Raw genomic sequence first — 22,757 nt, 5'->3', positions numbered from 1 at the left:
TGAAACGAGAACAATTTGTTGGAGTTTAACCCAACTGAGTTTAGTGTAAGGGGAGAGAGCAGACAGGCCCACAGTTATCCTGGCAGCCGCCACTCCCCACAGGAGAACCCCAGAGCACAGTGTACTTAACAAATGCGGCAAATCACCAAAAGAAACTAATCGTGCGAAATCAAAACCACCCTTGGGCACCTTTATCTCACAGCTCCATAATGGCAAACACCCAGCAATGGGTGGCTGGTGGCTGTCACAGCACTGCCCATGTCCCCTGGGCTCTGGCTGGCCATCTGTGGCAGGAAGCCAGCGTTCCTAGCAGGACTGCCCGCAAGCCAGCCTGGCTTCAAAGCCACCACCAGCTCCACAGTGCCTCCTTCTCATACAGACTCAACTCTGTGTTGATGACCCCTCTGCCTCCTTTGGAGAAGCAACAATCTGCTCCCATCCAACCCCTCTGCATCAGCAGCTCGCCCTGACAGGTTGCCTGAGCAGGTAACACACTGGAGGCAATCCAGAGTAACTGCTCTGTACTCACATTTACCTTGGCAGCTGCAATTCTGCTTCAAACTGCATTGTTGAAAGCCTTTCAGGTTTGTATTCATGAAAACTGGCCCGTTTTTTCCAACTATAAACCCCAGTGTACAGCAGAGATTGTCTCTGCCTGCAGACCTTGCTTCACTGGGGCTCCCTGGTTATCATGGTTGTAACAACACTAACATTAAAAACAAGAGAGCTCAGGTTCCCCTGGTAATATCTTGACTGCCATAACATATACTTGCAGATCCACTTATTGTGACCTAATTAATAACACCTTTACAAAGAAATATTATAGCACAGTTTAAGACTAAAATTTTGTTTAGAGACCATTCAGTTGCTAGACTGGAGATGAAAGCTGTCAACAAAGCAGCTCAGATTTATTTTGACAGTGGCAAGCATTCATTAGACAGGTAATCATTATTCATGGTACCAAATACTAAAATCCTGTGTTAGAGTTTTAAAAAAAAAGTTTAATAAAACTTAGAACATCTTGATTTTTTAATTTGTATTCTGAGCTCCATACTCAAGTACCAAAGTGACTGAAACATATTTTTAACAAGAAAGAGTTTGTGGAGCTTAAACAAACAAGCACTTCTATTTTTGATAAAGTTACAGAAACAGGCAGCTTAAAAGCTCAGCAATAGCCTCTGTTTACATAAGGCTGCCACAAAATTAATGTTTAGTACTGTTAAGGCAACAGATCCCCACAAGCTCTGCTCCTCAGGTAGTGTGTGTTTTATACTAACACAGCAGCAGGAGGCTAAAGCAAAACCAGTTTTCCACTTCAGAACAGCTTTATCCCATGTTTGTTCCTGGCAGTTGGATGACTGTCTCACACAGCAAAATGTCAGTCACTATGAATATGAAGAAACTGTCCACTTTTTTCCCTTCAGAGTAGTTCTGCCATACAAATACAGCTTTGCATTCAGCATCAAGAGCAAAAAAATCCTATTTGGCAGTTCATCTCAATATGTGAGTGATTTAAAACATGGTTAATGGGGATACGGTTGTGGGTTATCATTATTACAAGCATACTGTTCCTTTGCTGTGTCTACACAGCACAAACTAAGCAGCACAGCCATTTTGAATAACTACTCCTGTATGATTTAGCTAGAATAGTAATAATTCTGTTACAACAGAATTCTAAAATACTGACTGGTTGTACAGAAAAATCCTCTGGAATTTTTGTTCACTTGTGATTATACCTTGCTAAGGTGGGAAACCTTTTCATATCAAGAATCTTGATAATGAACTCTTGATAAACTACTCAACTTGGAGAGCCACACAGTAGATGCCATATTAAAAAAAATCAGTCCTCTCGACAGATGAGGGCTGGATCACGGGTCAAGCACCTGTCCTCACAAAAAAGCTGAGTTACAGCATTTATTATAATTCTCTGACTAGCAGTCTGTGTGACAAACAGGTGTGGTGGAAGTGCTAAGGATTTTTCACAGTCTAAGAACTCAGATCATGCTTAGCTTAGTTATGCTTTCAGATTAGTTTCTCTGAATAGTCATGTGCCCTGCCTTCTCTGTCCCACTTCTGTTGTCCTTCTGCTGCTGTCACTTCTGGCCTATTTTTAAATGCTGTCCCCTCTATGCCAGTCTGGGGACTGTGCTGTGTCATCTCAGCAGGGGAAGCTGGACAGAAAAACCACATCAGCTTAGCTGGGTCCTGCACAGTTTCTTGCTGCTGCTGAGTTGATATCACCAAAGCAACAGCCAGTGCACAGCACATAAGCCAACCTGAGGTGTACTGCAGGTAGTAAAACACAAGAGGAAAACTTGTTATTCATAAATCTCAGAGGGGAAAACAGCTGGAAAAAAATAAGTGAGAGGCGAAATCTAATATTAGTTCACCGACAGACAGTTTCTATAAAGAATTGTATTCATAATGAATCTGCATTTTAAGGTGTTACAATATAAAAGATTTCAAAACCGCTTAAAGACTACTTAAATATGCTTTTTTTTCCAAAGCAACTTACTTGTCTGTTGTGTACGGGGTTTGATGTACTCGAAGGACTGGATTGTGACAAAGCTACACTGCTATTTTTTCCAATCTGAAAGACATTAATTGAGCAGTATTGAGAGGCATATTTGTCAGTTGAATGGAGATGCTGGTAATGGCCTTCCCTTTCCTGTGTGAAGTGGTACTAATTGCTTTGCATTTGGAACACAGGTATTTTGCTATTGCAAAGGATACACTTCTTCAGATAAAGTAATAATTATCTCTCAGAGCCTGTATACTTTAAGTAAACTCTCAAAAGGCACGTAAATACTATTACAGGTCAGAAAACAACATAGGAAACAGTTACTGGAGGAATACAGATTGTAAAACCTCACCTCTCTAGACCAAAACACTCGTTTTTCTAGTTACTGGAGTCACTTCGTGCAGCTACTCAGCAACAAGAGAGCAAAGAGTGCTCAAGGTCATGGACTTGGCCCTGGGGGACCCTCTACACTCCCGGGGAGTTTAAAGCAAGTGGCCAAGCACCATAGCATGCCCTAAGTTATTATTTTTTTCTTCCACATAGAGCCTTCATTTGTTATTGCCCAATAAAACAAATATTAATCAGAAGAATCAAACTCCAGAAGTTTAAATTTGCAACTGTATCAATTTACTGCATCAAAGAATTTCTTTGGAGTGCAAACTGACTGTACACATATATTTTAAAAACACTTAGTTAAAATAACGCAATATTCAATCTGCACATTTCAATACTGGAGAGATTACAGCACTCTGCAAGCGCAGCCTGGCTTAGGTTTTTCTACAATGATCCACAAACATAGTGTAGATACCTCCGTTGCGATACAAAAGGGAAGACAGCTGTTGAGTCACAGCAGCAGTTCCTCAGGGGTTACAAGGCTGATGAAAACCAATCATGGACACCTGCCTGCAACTGGCAGATGACTGGATTTTGAATAGTTATTCACGAGGTCAATGGACTTCAAGGAATATCAACTTTAATCACTTGATGGAGAGGCAGCAAGGGCCTGTCTTCTAAACAGGGAGAAATGCAGCTGCAAGTTTCTTACTGAATAGATGGGACTGTGGTGTTGGCTGGCAGGGTTTTCACCAACATCACAGGTTTCTCCTTTCCTTCTGCAACACCATTTGTTACATTGCCATTTCACGTACAAAGGGTAAGGTAGCCTTTGTTTCCCTCTCCATATCTGCCCTTTCTCACACAGTGACTCAAACAGTGTTCTCTATTCACATTCTAGCCAGAAAAAATGTTTAAAGTTTTTATTTACAGCCAGTTCTGAAGGCAGCTCCTGTGGTGCACAAAGACTAAAAGGGCAGGACTCTGCCTGTCCTGTTCCCTTTAGCTTGTTGTTTTCTGTGTCACAGCTGTTCTCTAGGTAGCAACGTGCTTTTCTTCAGTATCTTGACTAAAGATACATAACCTTGTAAAATCTTTCCTAGCCCTTCAGAACATCATGTCATGCCTGCAAACCTTTCTTCTCTACATCCACCATTATAATATTCATAAACCCCTTCCAAATGAGAAAAGAGCCACTAGGAAATTGACTTGCTGAGATCTGAGAATCCCAGGAGAGAATATTCTGCCACCTCAGGCTTCCATTCACTCGGTGCTGCCACGACTGCCACCCGCCCGACTGCACACAAGGCACAGCCAGGAGTAGCACAGCCCCAGCACGGCCCGTCCTGGTTCTGAGCTGGGACCAACAGACCCAACAGTTACAGCACCCAGTGAAAATAAGAAAGATTCCCACTTGTGTTGGGTCTTTAATGCTGGGAACACCATTTTCAAAGGATTAGGCTGCAGCCAGGATGCAAGTCCTTTTCTTTTAAAAGCATACTTCAAAACCCAGTGGTTAACACTTTCAGGTACTATCTATCTAGGCCAGGCATGAACTGAATTAGAAAAAAACCCCACCTGAGCCTATTCATTGGTCACTTGAGCATTTTTCTGTATTCTTATTCTCTTAATTTAATTTGCCCTATTACATCAAGGAACAGGAGCAAGATTTTAAGTAATACTGATCTTTTTGTGGAATTTCTACTGTGATTGCATTTCTAGAACACAGCAAGTCAAACCAGCAGAGCTCAAAAGTGATTTCGAGTATTTTCCAGTTTCAATATTCGCATGTACAGTATGTAACATTATTTGACCCATATACTTAAGTGGGTACGAATCTCATTTATTTATAGCACAAATAAACAGTAGGAAATGTCTATTTTGTTATTGCATATAATTCAGTATCCTCGTCAAAACTAGCTGCCAGCCAGACATCTGAAATACAATCAACTCCACTTTACCTCCTGCTTTTGATTACTAGTGTAGCTCCAAAGACCAGCCAGTATAAGAAGAAAGTATGACCAACTTTTACATACTTATAGACATATATATGCATGTATACCTAGATATGTGTTTGCATCTGTACATGTATATAAAAATATTATGATTAAAAATCTGTATATCATTACACTCATTACATATATTTAACCTTTTACTTAAGGAAAAAATTATTAGCACAAATTATAAGTTTAGAAATATTCAGCAAAGGCCTCTGATTGTGGTTTATTTACTTCAATTACTGTCCAACATGCTGACACACATCACAAACTGGAACAGGAGTGTCCCACAGGAACAGCTTTACTCACTAGGGGAGTCGGAATTTGAACTCAGAACCTCCTGCGTGCGCCTGCTCTCCAGACTGCACTGGCTACGGCTATAGCCCATGTACTGTGTAAAGAGGATACAAGCCATTTCCTACTACCAATGTTTATATCAAATTAACAACATGCATGTAGTTAAAATTCCCATTTGAGATCATATATCTCGGGGCAATTTATTTTTTTGGGGTACACATTTTAAAAATCAGATACGTGACAGAAGTAAGAATTTACAGCATCCTCCACTGACTGCAGTGACCTAAAGATGCAGGACACATTTAAAAAGCTTAAAATAGAAAGACAATGCCACTACCCATTTTTAAAAGCCAAACAAATCATCTCAGTTGCACCCCTGCTGGAAGTAGCAAAGAAAATATACCTGCTAAGCCATTCTTTGAGACCTTTCTTCTGCCCGCTATACCAGTTCTAGAATTTGTTTATTCCCTTCTTCCGCTACCATTCCTGTCTGCTATTGCCTGTGGGTTGCCTTGCCCAAGACCTTACCCCCTCCATTTCCAAATTTCATTTAATGCACAATATTGTTAGGAAATTAGAGTTTCTCAAACAAAATTCTCCTATGCTACCTTCTCTGGATTTTCTGAGGTAATCTGTTTTCTATGGGTTTGTCTTCCAGACACCAGGGCCAAGCTGTGTTTTCTGTGCACTGCACAGCACTGGGCATGGTAGCAGAATGAAACTGTAGATCATTATAAAGACCATATTGGCAGCTTTTTCACCTAATTTTACTTCACACACGCTTTTGTCCTTATATAAGCACCACCAAAAGAGAAGTTAAAGCTCTATTTCTAGAGACAATGAAGTAAGAGTGTGTAACCTTATCTGTTATGCTGACTTCAATATTCTGATCGCACGTACACTACAAAAGATAACCAAATGTCTACTGGTTAAGATCTTAATTTCTTAATTTTTCCAATTTCAAACAGGATACAGCATCTGAGGTCACGCATCTCTGATTCTCCCAGTAGATGCAAGCGTTTTACATAAGAGAAAGAGCTGAATTGCATAACATTTAAAAATGAATCAGCAACAAGTTTGGGAAAAGAAACAAACATAAATGCTGACTCTTATCTTCCTGTTTTAATGACACCATTTATTTTAGAGAGATGAGAATTAAGAAAAAAAGTTACTTTCTAAAAATTATTTATCCAGTCTGGACATTCAATTTTACTTTCAGAGATACAAATGGCTACTTTATTAACTGAATTTAAAAAAATCTCATAAAAATATTTTAAGAAAGTAGATTTTTTTTACCTCTCAAAGCATCTTGCTGTGATTCATACAAAACAAATACAAGTAAGTTTCTGTATTAACCTGGGAAGTTAAGTTATGCGAAGAAAAGCAATCTGAAGCAAACACAGTATTTTCAGAACACATGAAATATTTCAAGTACATCAGACATGACCTGCAAAAAAATAACTGGAAGGGTCCCTTACCTGCCGAGAGATGGAGCTGCTTGTAGGATCTGGCACTGCAGAAATAAGGTTGGCAGTGCTCTTTCTATGAACACTATTCATACCAGGCATTTTAGTGATTTTACAGGCTTTGCTACTAGAACTAGAGTTTTTTCGTTTTTTTCCTTCTGATTTGTCGAACGAAAGGGGTAGAGAAGACACTGCGTTGTGCGCTCCCAGGGAGTGGTCCCCTGAGTGGTGCACAAGAGAAGATACAGACAGGTTAGAAGAGTCAATACTGCTCACTACCATGCTCATGTGTTTCACTGAGTCTGTCGAACTACTCGATAGTGAAGTCCGTCCTGAGGGCTCCGATTTGGCACTGAGTGGGCTTGTTCCGTTATTTGTATTGTGCACAGACATACTGTTGTAGGAAGATGTAGCCTGATAGGAGTTCAAAGTTGAACTGGGGTTCAGGACACAGTTCTTTTTGTGGGACCCTGAAAATGAAGATGAGGAAGAAGTCTGCAAAGATAACGAGGACGATGATGACGATGACTGCGGTTTTTTCTTTTTGTTACTTGAAGACTCATCACCCCGAGATGACAGGTCTTTGACTTTTGAGGATTTGCTGGTTTTTGTTTTGGATGGCTTGTGGGATGGGGAAGGGATGACTGCTGGCACTGGTGACACAGCTGATGGCGCCTTGAAAGTGGAGTCCATGATACTTAGGCTTGCAGCCATGTGAGGAAAAGCTGTAGTGTGTGACATAATGGAATTAGTTTCTGACGTTGTCACAAAGGCTGCATTTGATAACATGGCTGACGTCATTATGTAGGGAGAAGAAGTGATTCTTGAACTGATAGGTGTTGAAGGAATATACACCGCACTGGGGTTGCTGAAAGGCTGCAAGACTGATGCTGGAAAAGGAGTGGAGACATGTGCTGCAGGAGAAGGCATGGGACTATCCGCTGCGGGAGGAATTTTCCTAAACAGGGAAGGGAAAAAAAAAAAGGTTTAGATCCATAAAAAATTCCAGCCGAACAATGCAGACAGGAAAGGATTTCTGGGAAGGAGCAATCCACTAAAAAAGGCAAACCTCGTTCATTATAGTTTTGGCCCCTATTCTACCAATCACGTATATTTAACTATTCACAGTTCAAAATCAGCTCTGCATTCTGCAACAGCTTAAAAATACTTCCACTTCCAATTTTTTCCCCTCTTTTTAAACTTCCAATTCCATTATGAGGTTCTTTGGGATTTAATACAAACCACAAACCCAAAACATGTGTGTTTTAATTTGTAAAGATTCAGGAAAGCTGGATCATGAAGTATATTTTCCTAAAAATTAATTTTGAAATGAGGCACATTATGTCTGTGAAGGCAGCAGAGACCTAACAGAAGATGAACAGGTCAAGAACTATGCAGCATAATTTTCCCTATAAAATTCTGTTGTGGCCCATGAGCCCTGAACTATGTAACTCAAACCACAACTGAGCTCCACTTCAGCACAAGTGCCCCATGCAGCAGTTAAACGCATAGGGTTACAATTTAATCACCACATGAGAAATTTATTCCATTTTTTCCTCTCCTGTTTTACCAAACAATTAAAAAATGCAAATAAAATGCCTGACGGTGGTACCTATAAACATTCCAGTCACCCTGGTTCATTCATCGCATATGTTTTGCTTGAAAGTGCAAGTTGAGGAACAGTTTCAATCTCAATCTAAACTTACAGGTTAGATTTGATGAGCATAGTAAACACGCCAGTTTGGGGGTTTGTGAAGCACTTAATCACGGAGCTTAAAGATGAAAAGGAGGAAAGCTCATCCCTTTCCCAATGCAGTGCTACTCCCAACAGCTCATTTGAGAGCTGCTTAGATGGGATTAGCTAGTCTAGTTATTGATTAATTTCACTGATATTGAAAAATTGATAAAATATTAAACAACACTTAATAATCTTCATAACTCATTGAATAATATTCTGAGAATAAAATTTAATACCACCTGTGAAATTAGTGGAATGTATTCAAATTCCTTCCTATTCAGCCACCATCTTCTATTATTTTATCTAGCCCAGTGTTAACAAAGAACCAGACTGCCGTAATGTTTCTAGGAAAATTATCATGTGAGCTTTTCTCATTATTTAGACTCATATTTAATTCACAGTTTAATACTGTTCTGCTTTAAGAACCTGTGCATCACCATAACTCTGCCCTTATTATCCTCACTACTGACACCTTTTCAGTTTTTGAAGACTTATTCTTGCCCTCAAAGAAGAATGATAAAAGAGCAGCACTGGGTGTGTTGTTTTATCATAAATCAAATCCTAATTACAAGTGTCCTTTCCTGGTATTCCTCCTGTGGAGACTGTCAGACACAACACTGTTTATGGCACAATTACATAAGGGATTACATACAGTCTGTGCAGCCAGAAACGAAGAAGCCCCTACTGCCTGTGTTGCGCTATGTGAACAAAGCTGCTTATCAGATCTGTTCCTCAGGTTATTTTTGAAGAAGGGCCAATTATTCTTACCCACCTTGTAAAGTACTTGAGAACCAGGGATAAAAAGTACTTTGTAAATGTTACCATTCTCAAAACATGGCCTTGCATCCCTGTACCTTTAGCCACCACTACAGAGCTGCACTAGCACCAGTTATAAAATAATGGCTTTACACAAACTCCTGCCTGGGGAAGACAGGAAAAGATCAGTCCAGAGGAGCACTGAGGACAACGGGAGAATACAATAGGGGTTAAGCACTGTGAGCTTCCTGTGTTATACAGACAAGTCAGTACGGGTGGAATTCATTAAAATATTAGGGATTACATTAACAGCTAGAACTTGGGAAAACATTTACAATTGGATTTAGCAGGAGCAGGGTGAGGCCTGTTTATTTCTTGTATCATTTAACTACTATATTTTTGTTTCTCGTGATAGCAGTGGTACTAGTGACACATTTTCTCAGATGCCTGAGTATCTTTTCTCCTGACAAACAAAGCCAGTTTTAACAAGCTTTAATCTTCCTATTTAAGAAAACCAAATTATTTTTATTTGTGGAAGGTGACAGACGCTAGTTAACAGCCACATTTACAAAGTAGAAGAGTATTATCTGTCTGTAAACAGACGTGAGATGGGCCCTTTTACGGCAAACCCAACCATTTCCAAACTATGTCTCCCAGCATAATAGCGCTGTTATCATCAAGTTACCAGGTCAGTCAGACAAGCCAAGCTTTAGAGTTTCAAAAAGATACTTAAATAAAAATCAAACCTTGTTTATCTAATGGTTGGCATCCAGTGAATATAACACAGTCCTGATAATAAACAGTGACATGAAACACTGCGCTTTAGGGTCATTACACTGGAAGAAGCATGTATATTCTGTAGCAGAATACCGCCAAAAAAATCAGATGCCATGAGTTTTGCAAATACATATATTGTTTAAAGAATCAATATCTCTTTTAGAAGTGCAGTCTATTTTAACATATCTGTGCAGCCAAGGTGCTTGGAACCTGTATATGTGATATAGAGGTGCTTCAATAGTAGCTAATAATCAGAATTTTAAGACTCAAAAGCCAGCAAGGGTACTACGGACTAAAATTTCATGTCATGCACAGGCAAATGAGTGTTGAGCTCCATCTTACAGCATGACTCTTACAGAGCAAAGTCTAAATGGTTGATATGATTGCATGATATAGGTATAAAAATCTAGGCAAAATCTAACCTGTGTGTTATAAAATGATACGATAGCAAAACATACCTCCAAACCCAGAAAACACGGCGCTTTAATGCTTTTAAGTTATATTAACAGAGCTACTGAATTATTCCTCCCCAGATTCAGAGGGACTAACAGAAAGTCCTAAATCTGTCAGAAATTTACATTAGAATAGGAGATTGTTCTGTTGTTCTGCATATTCCTTAACAGAGAGAATTTGTATTCATATCACTGCTATGATTTAATACAAATTCTCAAATGTTAAAATACCCACCAACTGTAAAAATTCCACTTACTTCCACATCTGCGAGTTCAAGTGTTTTTCTACCATGGAGTTTAGTGCGAATCGGAAATGGTCCCATCTTCTGTCAAAGACGTAGTACCCTCTTCCCATCAAGCGACTGCCATATGAACAAAACTGAAAGAAAAGATATTTCAATGTTGTTTATAAAAAATAATTTCCACATTATAAAATAATTATAATTTTTAGATCAAGGAGCCCCTTTGTAATTTGAATTGTGCATAAAAACACCTCTAAGAAGGTGCTTTTAACTATCTGCATCATAAATACATTTTGTATGATATATGAACTATGTGCATAATGTTTAAGCTTAGTATAAAGTATATTTCATATACATTATACAGAAGTCAGTTTACTATGAGGTTCCTGTGTTACACGGAAAGGATATAAATGCTGTGGGACTGTTAAGGAAGCAATTCTGGCTAATAATACTCTTAATGCCTCAGAAAAAGTTACACCCTTTTGTGCCCATTAGATCTTGTAATTGTGTAACAGGAATAAAAATATAACTGAAGAGGAAAAAGGTGCAATGAGAGCATCTTCAATATCTATTTAATAAGCAAACACAACAGCTATATTTCAGTAAAAAAATAAATTATTATCCGTGGCACCTATGCAGTAACAGAGCACCAGGCACACTCTTCAGTGGATGAAAATCACCTAGAGGAGTAGTAAATATTCTGCAAATTCTGCAGAGCTCAGGAGTATTTGCATCACTTCCTCTAGAGAACTTCCTGCAAAGTCCTACTACACTGAAACGGTACGATCAGGAATCTACCCTCTCTTCAGCTTTACTGATCTTACGTTATGTAGAGAACTGCTGCAAGACCTATTTGTGGGAGAGAAACCTGTAACAAATCACCTTCAGAAAACAAGACAACTCTCCGTCACGCAAGGACCAAGGCACACAAATTCTGGCTGAGAGCAGAAGCTACTGATGCGACAGGAACGCATCCCTTTAAAGTACTTTTCAGCTTAATGGAGAGCAAGCGCTCACTTTAACTGTTTACCTTAAGTCTGTTTCATGACAAGGTTAAACAGGTTAATTAAAACTACCACCTAAGCTGATAAACTGGCCTCACCTCCCAGTGATACTGATCAGTTCCCACTAAGACGCAGTTTAAGAAGCTACTGCCTTGTCCCCGGCTGTTATTACCACCTTGCTGGGAGAGGGACTATGTAAGGAAAAGAGTTCACTTCTATATAAAATGTAGCAAGTCAGCAAGAACTGTGCTGAAGGGGATTTGCACCATCTTTTCTGACTTCACCTTGATACGGCCTAAGAACAGCTGCACTCTCGGTAACTGCTTCAGTTGAGAGAAGTTGAGATGTCAAAGAACAGATGAGTCAGTGGGATTCGCCTCGATCCAGAACCAGGATCCTACAACAAAATGGCTTTTGCCAGCCATGCCTCACTGATGGTGCCTGTACAAGAACCGGCTGCACTTCCATTATTTTGGGCTCGACAAGGTGATTTCCCGAGGTCCCTTCCAACCCCAGCAATTCTGTGATTCTATTTTTTAAATTGTGTGGACACACAGGCAGTGAGCCTTTAATTTTTAATTCATAGAGAAGTAGCCAGCAAAAATGAAGCAAAATACAAGAGTACCAAGGAAGCAGGAGGTTACTGCATATCATAGTATTATATAGATTATAACAATTCTTATTTTCCGTGTAAGAACCAAACACAGAATTGCATCGGACAGTCATTTTATGTTCAGCTCATACTTTTTCCTGATGTCTGACAGTAGGAAGTTTCCTTTGCTCTAGGGACTGTAGACAATGCTACAGTTATCACAGTGTTTGTTTTATTCTGCATATCACATGGAAAACACATAAGTGAAGTCTTCATTAATTTTATTCCTTGGCTCAATTTTTATGAGAACCAACCGCTTAGAAGTTCAAGAGTTCTCCCATTACTTCTTGGTTTGTACAGTGTAAACAAATCCACACTGTGGAGATAATGCCACAAGGCAGCTCTTACTACTTACAATGAAATTTCTCACTAATATGGGAGAAAGACAAAACCAGCACATACTTAAGCCACTGCAGAGCAGACGGCCTATGCTGTGCTCTAAACTTGCGATTCTTAGATGAACAAAGCAATAGCTTCTAAGTCCACATACAGGCACATAAATGATATTTAATTACTGCTTCAAACCAGACTACAAAAATCAACAAAGCACTGCAATAGCCCTTTGTGGCCTTAGATTTTCAGAACTATAGCAAATCACAAGGTACAATTTCATAAAAACTATGACAACGAAGAGATTACCTGTTCATGTCACATTTAAAACAATGCAACTTGCCTTGGGTTGGCAGAATTACACCCAAGTTGCAGTCTGCTAAGAGGAAAATCTAGAACCAGAACTTCTCATTTTCTATTGCTCATCCTGTCCTGCAAACTGGCAATGTTTGTCATATGTACTGACCAGTTGCCTTCTCCTACCTTATCCCATTCACACCATTTCCTGCCAAATGTATTTGTTTTCTTTACAATACAGTTTACAGAATGTAAGGTACTCATTCCTTACATTTTAATTAAATTACTTCTTTTTACTTCCCTCTAATTACATAAGAATAACAGCACGGCATGCCAGAGACAGACACATACCCCAAGAGGTCTGGGATGGTGTCCAGAAAAATGACAGTCTAATTTCTCAGATTCTTCAGCTCCATCCGCTTCTCCTTCATCACTTGACAATCTGCTTGTTAAATCTCCTCCCATGGAAGGCAGTGGCAGTTCTGGTACGTACCCACTGTGGTTTGAAGAACTGTTGCTGTTTATGCTATTTGCAGATGATGGTCTAGAAGGAGAATATACATTTAAATCATCAGTGTTCAAAGGCTCAGCAAACCTACCTGCCGGAGTGAAGCATCAAAATAAATCATACTAGAAATGATCATATAAAGAAGGACAGTAAGATACAGAATAGCTGACATTTGGTCTTGTGAGAAATATATCAGGGGTTATGAAGTTAATGTTAGCAGAAGCACCTTTGTATTGTCTGAGATTTTAAATTTGCCACAAGGTTGAGTTTAGGATCTTGAGAGAGGGAAATTATATAAAAAATGCAAATAAAAATCAGACGTGTATAATCTTCTTACATAGCACCATTACTCTGCTACTTGGTTGATCCCAAGGGTCCAGTTATGAAACTTTATTTCATACCAAAATACGACTGAAATTAATGTTCTAAATCTGAGCCGACAGCCAGACTAGTAAGTGAAGTAACTGGGAGGACCTCTTACAGCATGTAGGTTTTCTTTACCTTTGTCTAAAATACAGCAAAACAAAGTGGAGATGCCTTTGTACCACAGAGCACAGTGATGCCTTGCCTTTCAAAAGTAGCTTGGAAACAAATCTGATCAGAAGTGGGGGTGAAAAGGATTCTCAACTGCAGTCTGCGCAACCAAGTATGTACGTGGACCTTGGAGGCTGGAGGAGAGGTCCACATTGAGCAAAATCTGAAGGTGTTCTTCAAGCTCATGAATTTATGGTATCATGACACAGCAGTCACTAAGACTGTGGACAGGTGCCCTCTTCTGAACTGAGCTGGGACTGCTCAACAATGCCCATCAGCCTGAAATAACTGCTGCACTTGCTGTAGCGAGGGATATAGGTTGTGTGAGCGCTTCTCAGCCTTCAGGAAAAGTCAGCCAGATCAGGCCAAGCCACCTCCAGTGAGCCTTGCGAGCTTTGACCCATCAGAGCAGGGAGAACTCACACAGCCTCTTCAGCAGCAGAGCTGTGGGCATCCTGGCTCCCCGCAGAGAGGCAGCAGCCCTTCCCTTTCCCTTTCCCTTTCCCTTTCCCTTTCCCTTTCCCTTTCCCTTTCCCTTTCCCTTTCCCTTTCCCTTTCCCTTTCCCTTGCCTCGCCTCGCCTCTGGCACGGCTGCTTGCAAAACCAGACAGGACAATGCAACAGAGGCACAGCAGCAGAAACAGAAGTGTAGATTGTACAAACACAACGTATGATGGCTAATATCACCCTCCTCATGTGCCACCACCTTTGCAATTCCTTCAGCTGACTGACACTGAATTGCATTCCAGTTTTGTTTCTTTGACTGTAACAGTTACTAAAACCAAAGTCTGTCTGTCCCTCTGTGCTCCTCTCTATGTAAGGACTGCGTCAGGTCACTCCTTCTCTAAGAATTATGCAGACTTCTCACCACATTATTTACTTACAGGTATTCTTTCATTGTCCTTTCACTCAAACCCTCTAAGACTCTCCTCTGCCACTGTATGAATAACATTTCATTACGGTTTGATGAACACACAGCAAACATTGGAAAAGACTTGAGATAGCAAATCAAATATCTCTTTGAGGGAGGGACTATCTTAGGACAAAAGCTCCCAAATGGGCACTGAATCCTGACCAAAGCTTCTGCAAAGAAATATGAAACACAATAAATACGAACAAAACCAGCTGGTTTAGCTTTATCTACTCCAGCCAAAATTAGTACTAAAAACCAGCCCAGTCAATGAAACAAAGCATATGGGCACTTTACCAGAGGGCAAGTAGAATTCAGTAGATCCAATATATCATGCTAGTTTTTCTAAAGCTATGTCTTTAGCTTGCATTGTTTTTCTGAAGACTGTTTTTGTGCTTTACAAGAAAAATCTTCAAGATGAGGAAAGATACCCTATGGGTGGTTTCAAATCAATCGTTTTAAGAACTAACTGCTTACATTGTCATTTACAGTAAACTACACCTTTCTTTACAAGACGTTCCATTATAGTAACTGGTCAAGTATTTGGAGAGAAAAATTCTACATAAATGTACAGAATTTCACCACTGGTACCTACACTGGTTCACATAAATAGACTTTTATTCCCCAAAGTGTCAGAATGACTCGAACATAAGCTTTCCTGATTATTACTATTTTAGCAGAAAAAATGCAGTTAATCTGAGATTCCAATCAGAGGATGGACACAACTCCTTACCCCATCCCCAGTCAAATCACAGGCTACTATGGACAGATTTAGGTTAATATAAACATAGTCTACTCTTACATTAATATGTTTTATCATGCAATAGCTCAGATAAATACCAATTGTTTATAAAATAAGCTGTATGGAAGACTATGACATGTCTCACAGCACCTTCAGAATGCAGCACTGCAACCGGAGAATCGCTTACCTTGGAAGTACGGAATTTGGTGGTCTGGATTTTGCAGGAGATGTTACTTTAGATTCTTGGCCAGAGTTCACTGAAGATCCGGACAGGGAGTCTGGTGCTGGTGTGGGCTGGCTCTGAAAGCTTTCCCTTGCAGACGGTGGATGCTCTTTGTCTTTTGCAACTTCTTTTTCCCTGGATCGAGCTTTGTGTTCAGCTAGAAGGATGTCAAACTGTTTTTTACGGCCTGGAACTGCTCGTCGATGATTAAGTGAATGAGTCTAAAAATAGGGTGGTTAAAAAGCATTTGTGTGTGCATGACATTGTTTATGAGTCCTCTATACTTCCGATACACCACAACTCTCAAAGATAAAATCTACTTCAAACAACTTTAGCCACAGTTATGGAAATAAAGCTGTTATTCCACATTTTCTTTGACAATTTATGAAGTAATTCTTAAGAAATGCCAACATCAAGGCTAAAATTACTTTCTGCAAAAATTTTCATATAACAGAGTCTATTGACTTACCTTTTCCAAAGCAGAAAATATAATTTCAATAAGTTTAAAATATTAAGAAGTAACATCATTGTAGCTCTTAACTTACAATGAAAAATTGATTTCATTGGATTGAAAAATGTTAATACAGTTTAAAACAAATTTAACTGATTATCTCTACTGACAAGCAGCACATACACGTACAAATATTCATTATAAATGTCTTACATTGCTGCTACTTTTTGACACGAGACATTACTATTGCAAGGGCAGCCTCCAAATAATGTAGTATACAAAAATCATGTTAATTTCTTACTAAAAATTGACTATACTTCAACCTTGTTGCATACATGAACCAAAAAGGGAGCATTTAAAATAACACTTGTGCTTCAACATGAAACATCAATGCTTTTTGCATAGCAAAATGACAGAAAAAACATCTTTTCAGAAATATCAGTGGAATAATGCAGATGCTCTGACTCAAAGAAACAGAATTACTCAAAAGAATTACCTGAAGACAGCGTCTGAATACCATACCCATTGTCTGTTAGACAGGAGCAGGTATGACCTCTCAAACTACTGTGGTAGGATTTAAACTATAACAAAGCATCTGATATTTTATCTTCTAAGAAAAATACCTTGCAGGTGAGCGATCTTGTGCAAGGTTTCTTTGTTTCAGGATCCAGAACTCCACAGTGTTTATTTGGGTCAAATTCTCTTTCTGTTTAATGAAGGGGGGGAGAAAAAAAAAAAGATTATTACACAAATTTTAACCAGAGTAGCTACAATTTTTGCCTGATAGTAGTGAATTCAACCAGGCTCAGCCCAAATCACTGTTCCCAACCCCAGCATCCCATAACAGCGGGATGTACAGCACTCGCGGTTCTGCCTTTTTTTGTCCTTAGGTGTTTCAAGCTATTCGGAGCAGGATTTCAAGCACAGACTTCATAGAAATCAGTCTGTTTACAGAGCTGTGCTCAACAGAGTGGCCCAAACACAGGACCAAGCCAAATACCTCCAAGTTCAGCTCCCTTTGTAACGTCGGCATTTGCACATCCAGCTTCTGAGCTGGGCTGAGACACATACAGACTAAATATCACAAGCTCTTTGAGTAACATTTCTTTGACACACTCGGAAACTCTGCAAAACAACCCATGGTATCTCAAAAGTAGACGCAAGATTACCAGTGGTATTTTAAAAACAAAATTTATCTAAATCTGTCCCCTAAATCTGTACAAAAATAACATGTATGTTAGTTCTTATTTCCCTAAGTGAAGGGAAGCACGGAGTTTCAAGTTTGCAGAGATTATGAAAAAAAGGCATTTACATGAGTTCTACTCATGGTTAACATTAAAAGTGCATTAATATTTAATATGCTGTATTTGCATATTTCATATTCATGAATATTTTAGTATTTATATACCACAGATAGCATCACCTCCTTTACGTTATGTTCACATAATTTTAGGGTTTTCACTACAGTGCTTTAACAAAACTAGGGACATACACTTTGTAATTTGTGCCACCAAAAATTCTACCATTATGTTTATACACCTTGACACCCTAAGTTTTAACTGGCAGTGGGGTTTGCTTTTGTTTGACAGTGGAACGTAAACCACTCGCCAAAGCCTATTTTAACTATACAGCAGTATTACATTCAGGTACAATAAACATCCTCTACTCAAATACAACATTTAATCTGAGGATCTGCATATTCCTTATAAACAAACAAATCAGAGTTAGGATGCAGACGGCAATCACAGCAATGTTACAATGTTATGGCAGCATCGCAGCAAGGAGAACAGCTGGAAGAAGAGACGTGAGGCCAAGTAGCCTGTTAGACAACAACTGTCAGCCACAATTACTGCCAGCTTTATGTACTCTGCTCTATGGACTTATACAATGATAAAGCCAACGTTAAATAGTTATGTTATCAACCTATTAGCAGAGACATACCAAAAAGTGAGCCTGGAAAAAACAGCTGGCACCGGTTTTTTTTGTGAAATCTCCGAAGGGACAGAAATCTGTCACAAGGAGTTTCTGTGGCCTTCAGAGCACAACAGAAACAGAAAAGTAGCTGTGCCTGACTAAATGTCATAAACATTTTTTTCTACGTAATGGATGAAAACACACGTTCATGAACTAAAGGAGTTAATTACTCCTGTTTTTCCCGTGTATGACATTTCTATCACAATTTCCTGAATCCCTTGCCTAAAAACTTTCAACGAAAATTTAAAAAACCCAAACAAAATAGACTATATGGACTTATAAAAACGCCTTCAAAAGAAAAATCCTGAGGGCAATCATAAGGCTGTGGAATGGGTTCTCAAAGTCACCAAGTGAGGACTGTTTTGAGCCAACAGGGAAACATAAAATACTTCAAAAATCAGAAGTGCTCCCTTTGGGAGCATCCAGATTGCTACTTGTCAGTAAGTGTCCCGACCAAAAAAGACTCGCGGGACTGATTATAGCAAAGCCAGTTTTCAGGAAACCATATAGAGGTAAAAATCAGCAGAATGAATTACAGTCAGAAAAAGTGGAAGCCTACACGGAACAACAAAATTACATGTTTTCCCTGAGAAAGAAAAAACACTAAACAAACAGGAAACCGCTTCTCCGGGCTGAAACGTGCGCAGCTGTTCCAGAGCAACCACAGACAGCCAGTTGCCAGCTACAGATGTGCTTGGTTTAGGTAACGCATTAAATGAAGATTATCACCTTCTTATCAATAACAAAATGCAGCTTCTCGCTACCTCAGTATTAGGAACTGTGTAGCTTGAGAAGCCCCTGGCTCTTGTGCACAGGCACGGCTTGAGAAACCTTCTTCTCCAGAACAGATTCCACTTCTCTCTGTTTGGTGGATGCAGTGAAGAGCAATCGCTATGACCTCGCTGCAAGAAGAGGAATGGCCAAAACTGAAGCATCTCAAACTCCTGTTTGCAACACAACAGATATTCTTGGTGTAAACTAGGCACCTCCAGTCTTTAACTTCACCTCAAAAAGGTCAAGAACTAAGGAAGATTTAGGAGAAAAATATTTTTTTTGCAGCTTGCTACTAGGGAACACTGATCAACTTGTGCTGGGCAGGTATAGGCTGTGTTTTGTGGTTCCACGAGCTGCTTCCTCTCTCAGCAGTGACAGTGCTCCTGAAAAGAGGGCAGGTTCATTCATCACCCAAACAAGCACTGGCTCTCAGCAAAGGAGATAAACAAACCTCACCACAAACAGGGAAATGGTATGAAAGAGAGTGCAGGTTGCTAAAAAGGAAAAAAACCTCAAATGTAAACTGGCCAGACCTATTAAGCAGCTTCAAAAATGAACAGCTGTACAGTTCCACAGTAGCAGACTGAGGGAAACCTAAAGCCCCTAACCGCTGTCTCATCCTTTTAGCATTAAATGAATGAAATTTATGGGGTATCTAGAATAATCATCTCATGGACCTTCCCAGATCTGTTTCTCAGCCTTTGCATAGTTCTGTATAATAATGGAGAGGAATCCATCACAGTGACACACAACCTACAGGCAATTCATCTCCAGTGCTCTCAGGACTTCTATTTGCATCACTGCTGAATGACTGTGTGGCTGCATCCATACACGAGGCATCAGAAGCAAGACTGAGCGGATTCTCAATCTGATGACAGAGGAGTTTTTTACAAAGTATAAACTCTGTGGATCCGTTAACCATATAACAGTAAATGAATGCCTATCAGAGAGCTCAAACAGTCCTGCACACAGTCCCGGTCTATTTGGAAATCTCCCCAGCGAAGCGTTCCCCAGCCTGGGAGACACTGCACGGGACACCTGGGACACAACAGTGATGGAGTCTCCTCCACAGCAAAAGTGAACACGCTGAAGGAAGGCCCTACAGAAATCATTCTCCTTTGTCAACACATTTCAGCAGCATATGTACAAAAAAAGGTGCAAGTATCACCTGCCCAGCAGTGGTATGGGATGACATAAGGAAAACGAGTATCTCAAGATACATCAGTTTCATTTGCCAAGTGGGAATTCAGAATTCATTAGTTAAATCAAGCAGCTAAACCACTAAAGGAAATATTAGTTTAAAAGAAAAAAAAATATAGATTTTTTTATTAGAATAACAAATTGAATCTTAGCAAGTGAAACGTAAGGTTTAAAAGCCTAATCAGCTACTTTCTCTAAATATTTTTTTTCATTTTGTGTAACACTATCGTGAACAAAAGTTCTGTTTTCTTAGATGCCACCTTCAACTAGTTAAGAAAGCAATCAGTGTTCTGAACACATTGAGGCAATGGCATTGTTCCATACCCCACACAGCCCCAGCAAACACCTCGCGCTGCTCTGGAGTCAAGCCAAGGTGGCAGCACCACAGGCCAGCTGCCAAATTTGAGAGAACAAAAAAAATAAACCCGATATTCAGTCAAAAAGTCGGGCACACTCCTTAAGTGAAAATGAAATTATTTCTCTTGTACAACTTACACTTGGTTCATAACCAGTGCACGTTTAGAAATCACGTCAACTTTCTGCCAAACTGACGATCTAATGTGGATCACGCTGCCATTAGCAAAATTAGTCTTTCAGTACACACGAGAAGTTCCTGCCCAAATCACAAAGTACTGCCAGCTGATGAATAGACTCTGAACAGCTTCTGAAGCCGTAAACTTGAGTCAGTTACTTTTGTTAAAAAAGAAAAAGAAAAAAATCCCCTCAAAACACTTTTATTTCCTTTCATACAGAATAAAAATGTTTTCAAGCTTTAAGGGGCAAATTCTCTACTCACTGCCCAACAGCTGGCATGGGGCACCCCAGGAAACTCCCTGGAAAATAATTCTTACTCCCAACGGATGGCAACCTTTGGAAGGCTGCCCTTCCACGACGAGGTGTTCTCTGCTTCGGTGGCAGATTTGCACAGGGACCTACATCCTCAGCTCTGCCCACGGCCACCCAGGGCACTGCCACAGTCATGGTCGCTCCCTCAATCCCACCGTCCTGGCTTCCTGAGACGGATCCAGATCCCCACGCCACAAATATCTTCACCCGTCTGAATCACAGGGGTAGAGAGGTGGAGGGGAATGACAACTTTTAAGGCTTGCCAAGCACTTCCCATACCTTCTGAGAATTTTCTGCTATTTAAAACTAAGAAAGAAGACTATTTGAATAATCATGACTTGGTGGATAATGAAATATCTTAAACCTCAACTGTTTGACTTGATCATGACTACACTAAAGTCACTCCACTGAGGCACATTTTCTTTTGTTGTAAACACCCAACACATAAAATGGCTTGAGGAAGACTTCTGCCTTTCTGTTTTAATGAAATGGTCTGTTGACCAGGTGAGAAATGCATTAAACATTCTATCATTTCAAGCTAAACAAAATGTGTACTTTGAAAATACTTTACACATGCTGAGTGTGAAAGCTTTCTTTGTCATACATGTAAACGGGCATCTTACAGTTTAAAAAACAAACCAACCAACCCAAACCAGGTTACAGCATTTTATTAGGGCATTATTTCTGAGCTCTAGAAATATTAATGAAGAAAGATGGACTACATCAAATGGTGAACTACAACATCACTCACCTGAAAGTCTTTTGTAAGGCTTGTTACTGCTTTTAGTGCCATTTTGGTGTTTCTTGTCTATGGATGGAGCTAGAATTCCTTTGCCGTTCAGAATCTTTTCTGGTGATGGTGGCACTGACTTGGATGTCAAACCAGATTTGACCAAAGTTGGAGCAGGTATGGTGGAGGAAGAGGCTGAGGAGGAGGTGATGGTGGTAGTGGTTGCAGAATTCATTTTAACATTGGCACCATCTGCCTTCACCAGGTTAGGAATTTTCTCTAGACTGACTACTGGAACAGGAACGCTGCAAAACCAAAGAAAAATCTTGAAGCTGTATTTTCTGTACCAAAGATTCCCTTCCACAGATACAAAAATTTCAGTGTAACCAACAGAATAACTTTGGATTAGACTAGAATGAAATACTTAGTACCATTGTTGCCTATTTTTGTTCAATCAAATGTTTACAAAACCAGGCACATGTAAAGCCTGCCAATACAGAAAATTATGAAAATGAACCTTTGTGGGGTTTTTTAAGATCCTTACTACGCTATTAATAAACAAAATAAGTCATTTGCACTAAGCAAAACATACCGCCTTACACATGTGGTCTCATGCCTTTAACGGAAGCACATACCAGGTATGTGTACACAGTACTAAGCTCACCATGATAATGAAGTAGTTTGCTGACACTATTGATATTTTGAAACAAATACAAAAATAATTATTTTGCTCTGAAGTGTCTGAATGACATACAAGTTCTGGGAACCAGGAGAAAAGAGATTTTAAGCACAGAAATCCTAAAAGCAGGCCCTTAAAAAGTATTAAAATCCTTGATGAATTAAGCATCACTAAAATGTATTTTTCATAAAATCTTGTGAACATAAAAATAAAAATTCACAATATAATTATTAGCTTAGTTGTCCCTTTTCAAAATAAAGCTTGCAGTAACTACTCCTGACTAGTTAAGTGACACAAACATTACCTTCTCCATTTGGCAGCAAA

At 39.5% G+C, this 22,757-nt stretch overlaps 1 protein-coding gene across 5 annotated transcripts in view; it reads right to left on the bottom strand.

Annotated features, from left to right (window-relative positions):
- The window catches only part of ATXN7L1 (ataxin 7 like 1), a 114,270-nt gene that overhangs the window by 3,327 nt on the left and 88,186 nt on the right, over positions 1 to 22,757 (bottom strand). For all 5 annotated transcript variants that reach the window (XR_011737071.1, XM_065844546.2, XM_065844536.2 and 2 more), the window contains 7 exons: positions 21,776 to 22,059; positions 16,854 to 16,936; positions 15,744 to 16,000; positions 13,214 to 13,406; positions 10,595 to 10,716; positions 6,627 to 7,572; positions 2,516 to 2,590 (listed from right to left, as the gene is read on the bottom strand). Coding sequence is in view for 4 of the 5 variants with exons in the window: in XM_065844546.2 (XP_065700618.1) it covers positions 2,516 to 2,590; positions 6,627 to 7,572; positions 10,595 to 10,716; positions 13,214 to 13,406; positions 15,744 to 16,000; positions 16,854 to 16,936; positions 21,776 to 22,059 (1,960 nt within the window). In the remaining variant the exon portion in view is untranslated. The remainder of the gene's footprint in view (positions 1 to 2,515; positions 2,591 to 6,626; positions 7,573 to 10,594; positions 10,717 to 13,213; positions 13,407 to 15,743; positions 16,001 to 16,853; positions 16,937 to 21,775; positions 22,060 to 22,757) is intronic.

This window comes from Patagioenas fasciata, chromosome 1 (genome assembly GCF_037038585.1).
Source record: "Patagioenas fasciata isolate bPatFas1 chromosome 1, bPatFas1.hap1, whole genome shotgun sequence".
NCBI classification, from domain to species: Eukaryota; Metazoa; Chordata; class Aves; order Columbiformes; family Columbidae; genus Patagioenas; species Patagioenas fasciata.
Note: the sequence above shows the minus strand (reverse complement) of the source record. Positions and strands in the feature narration are given on the sequence as shown.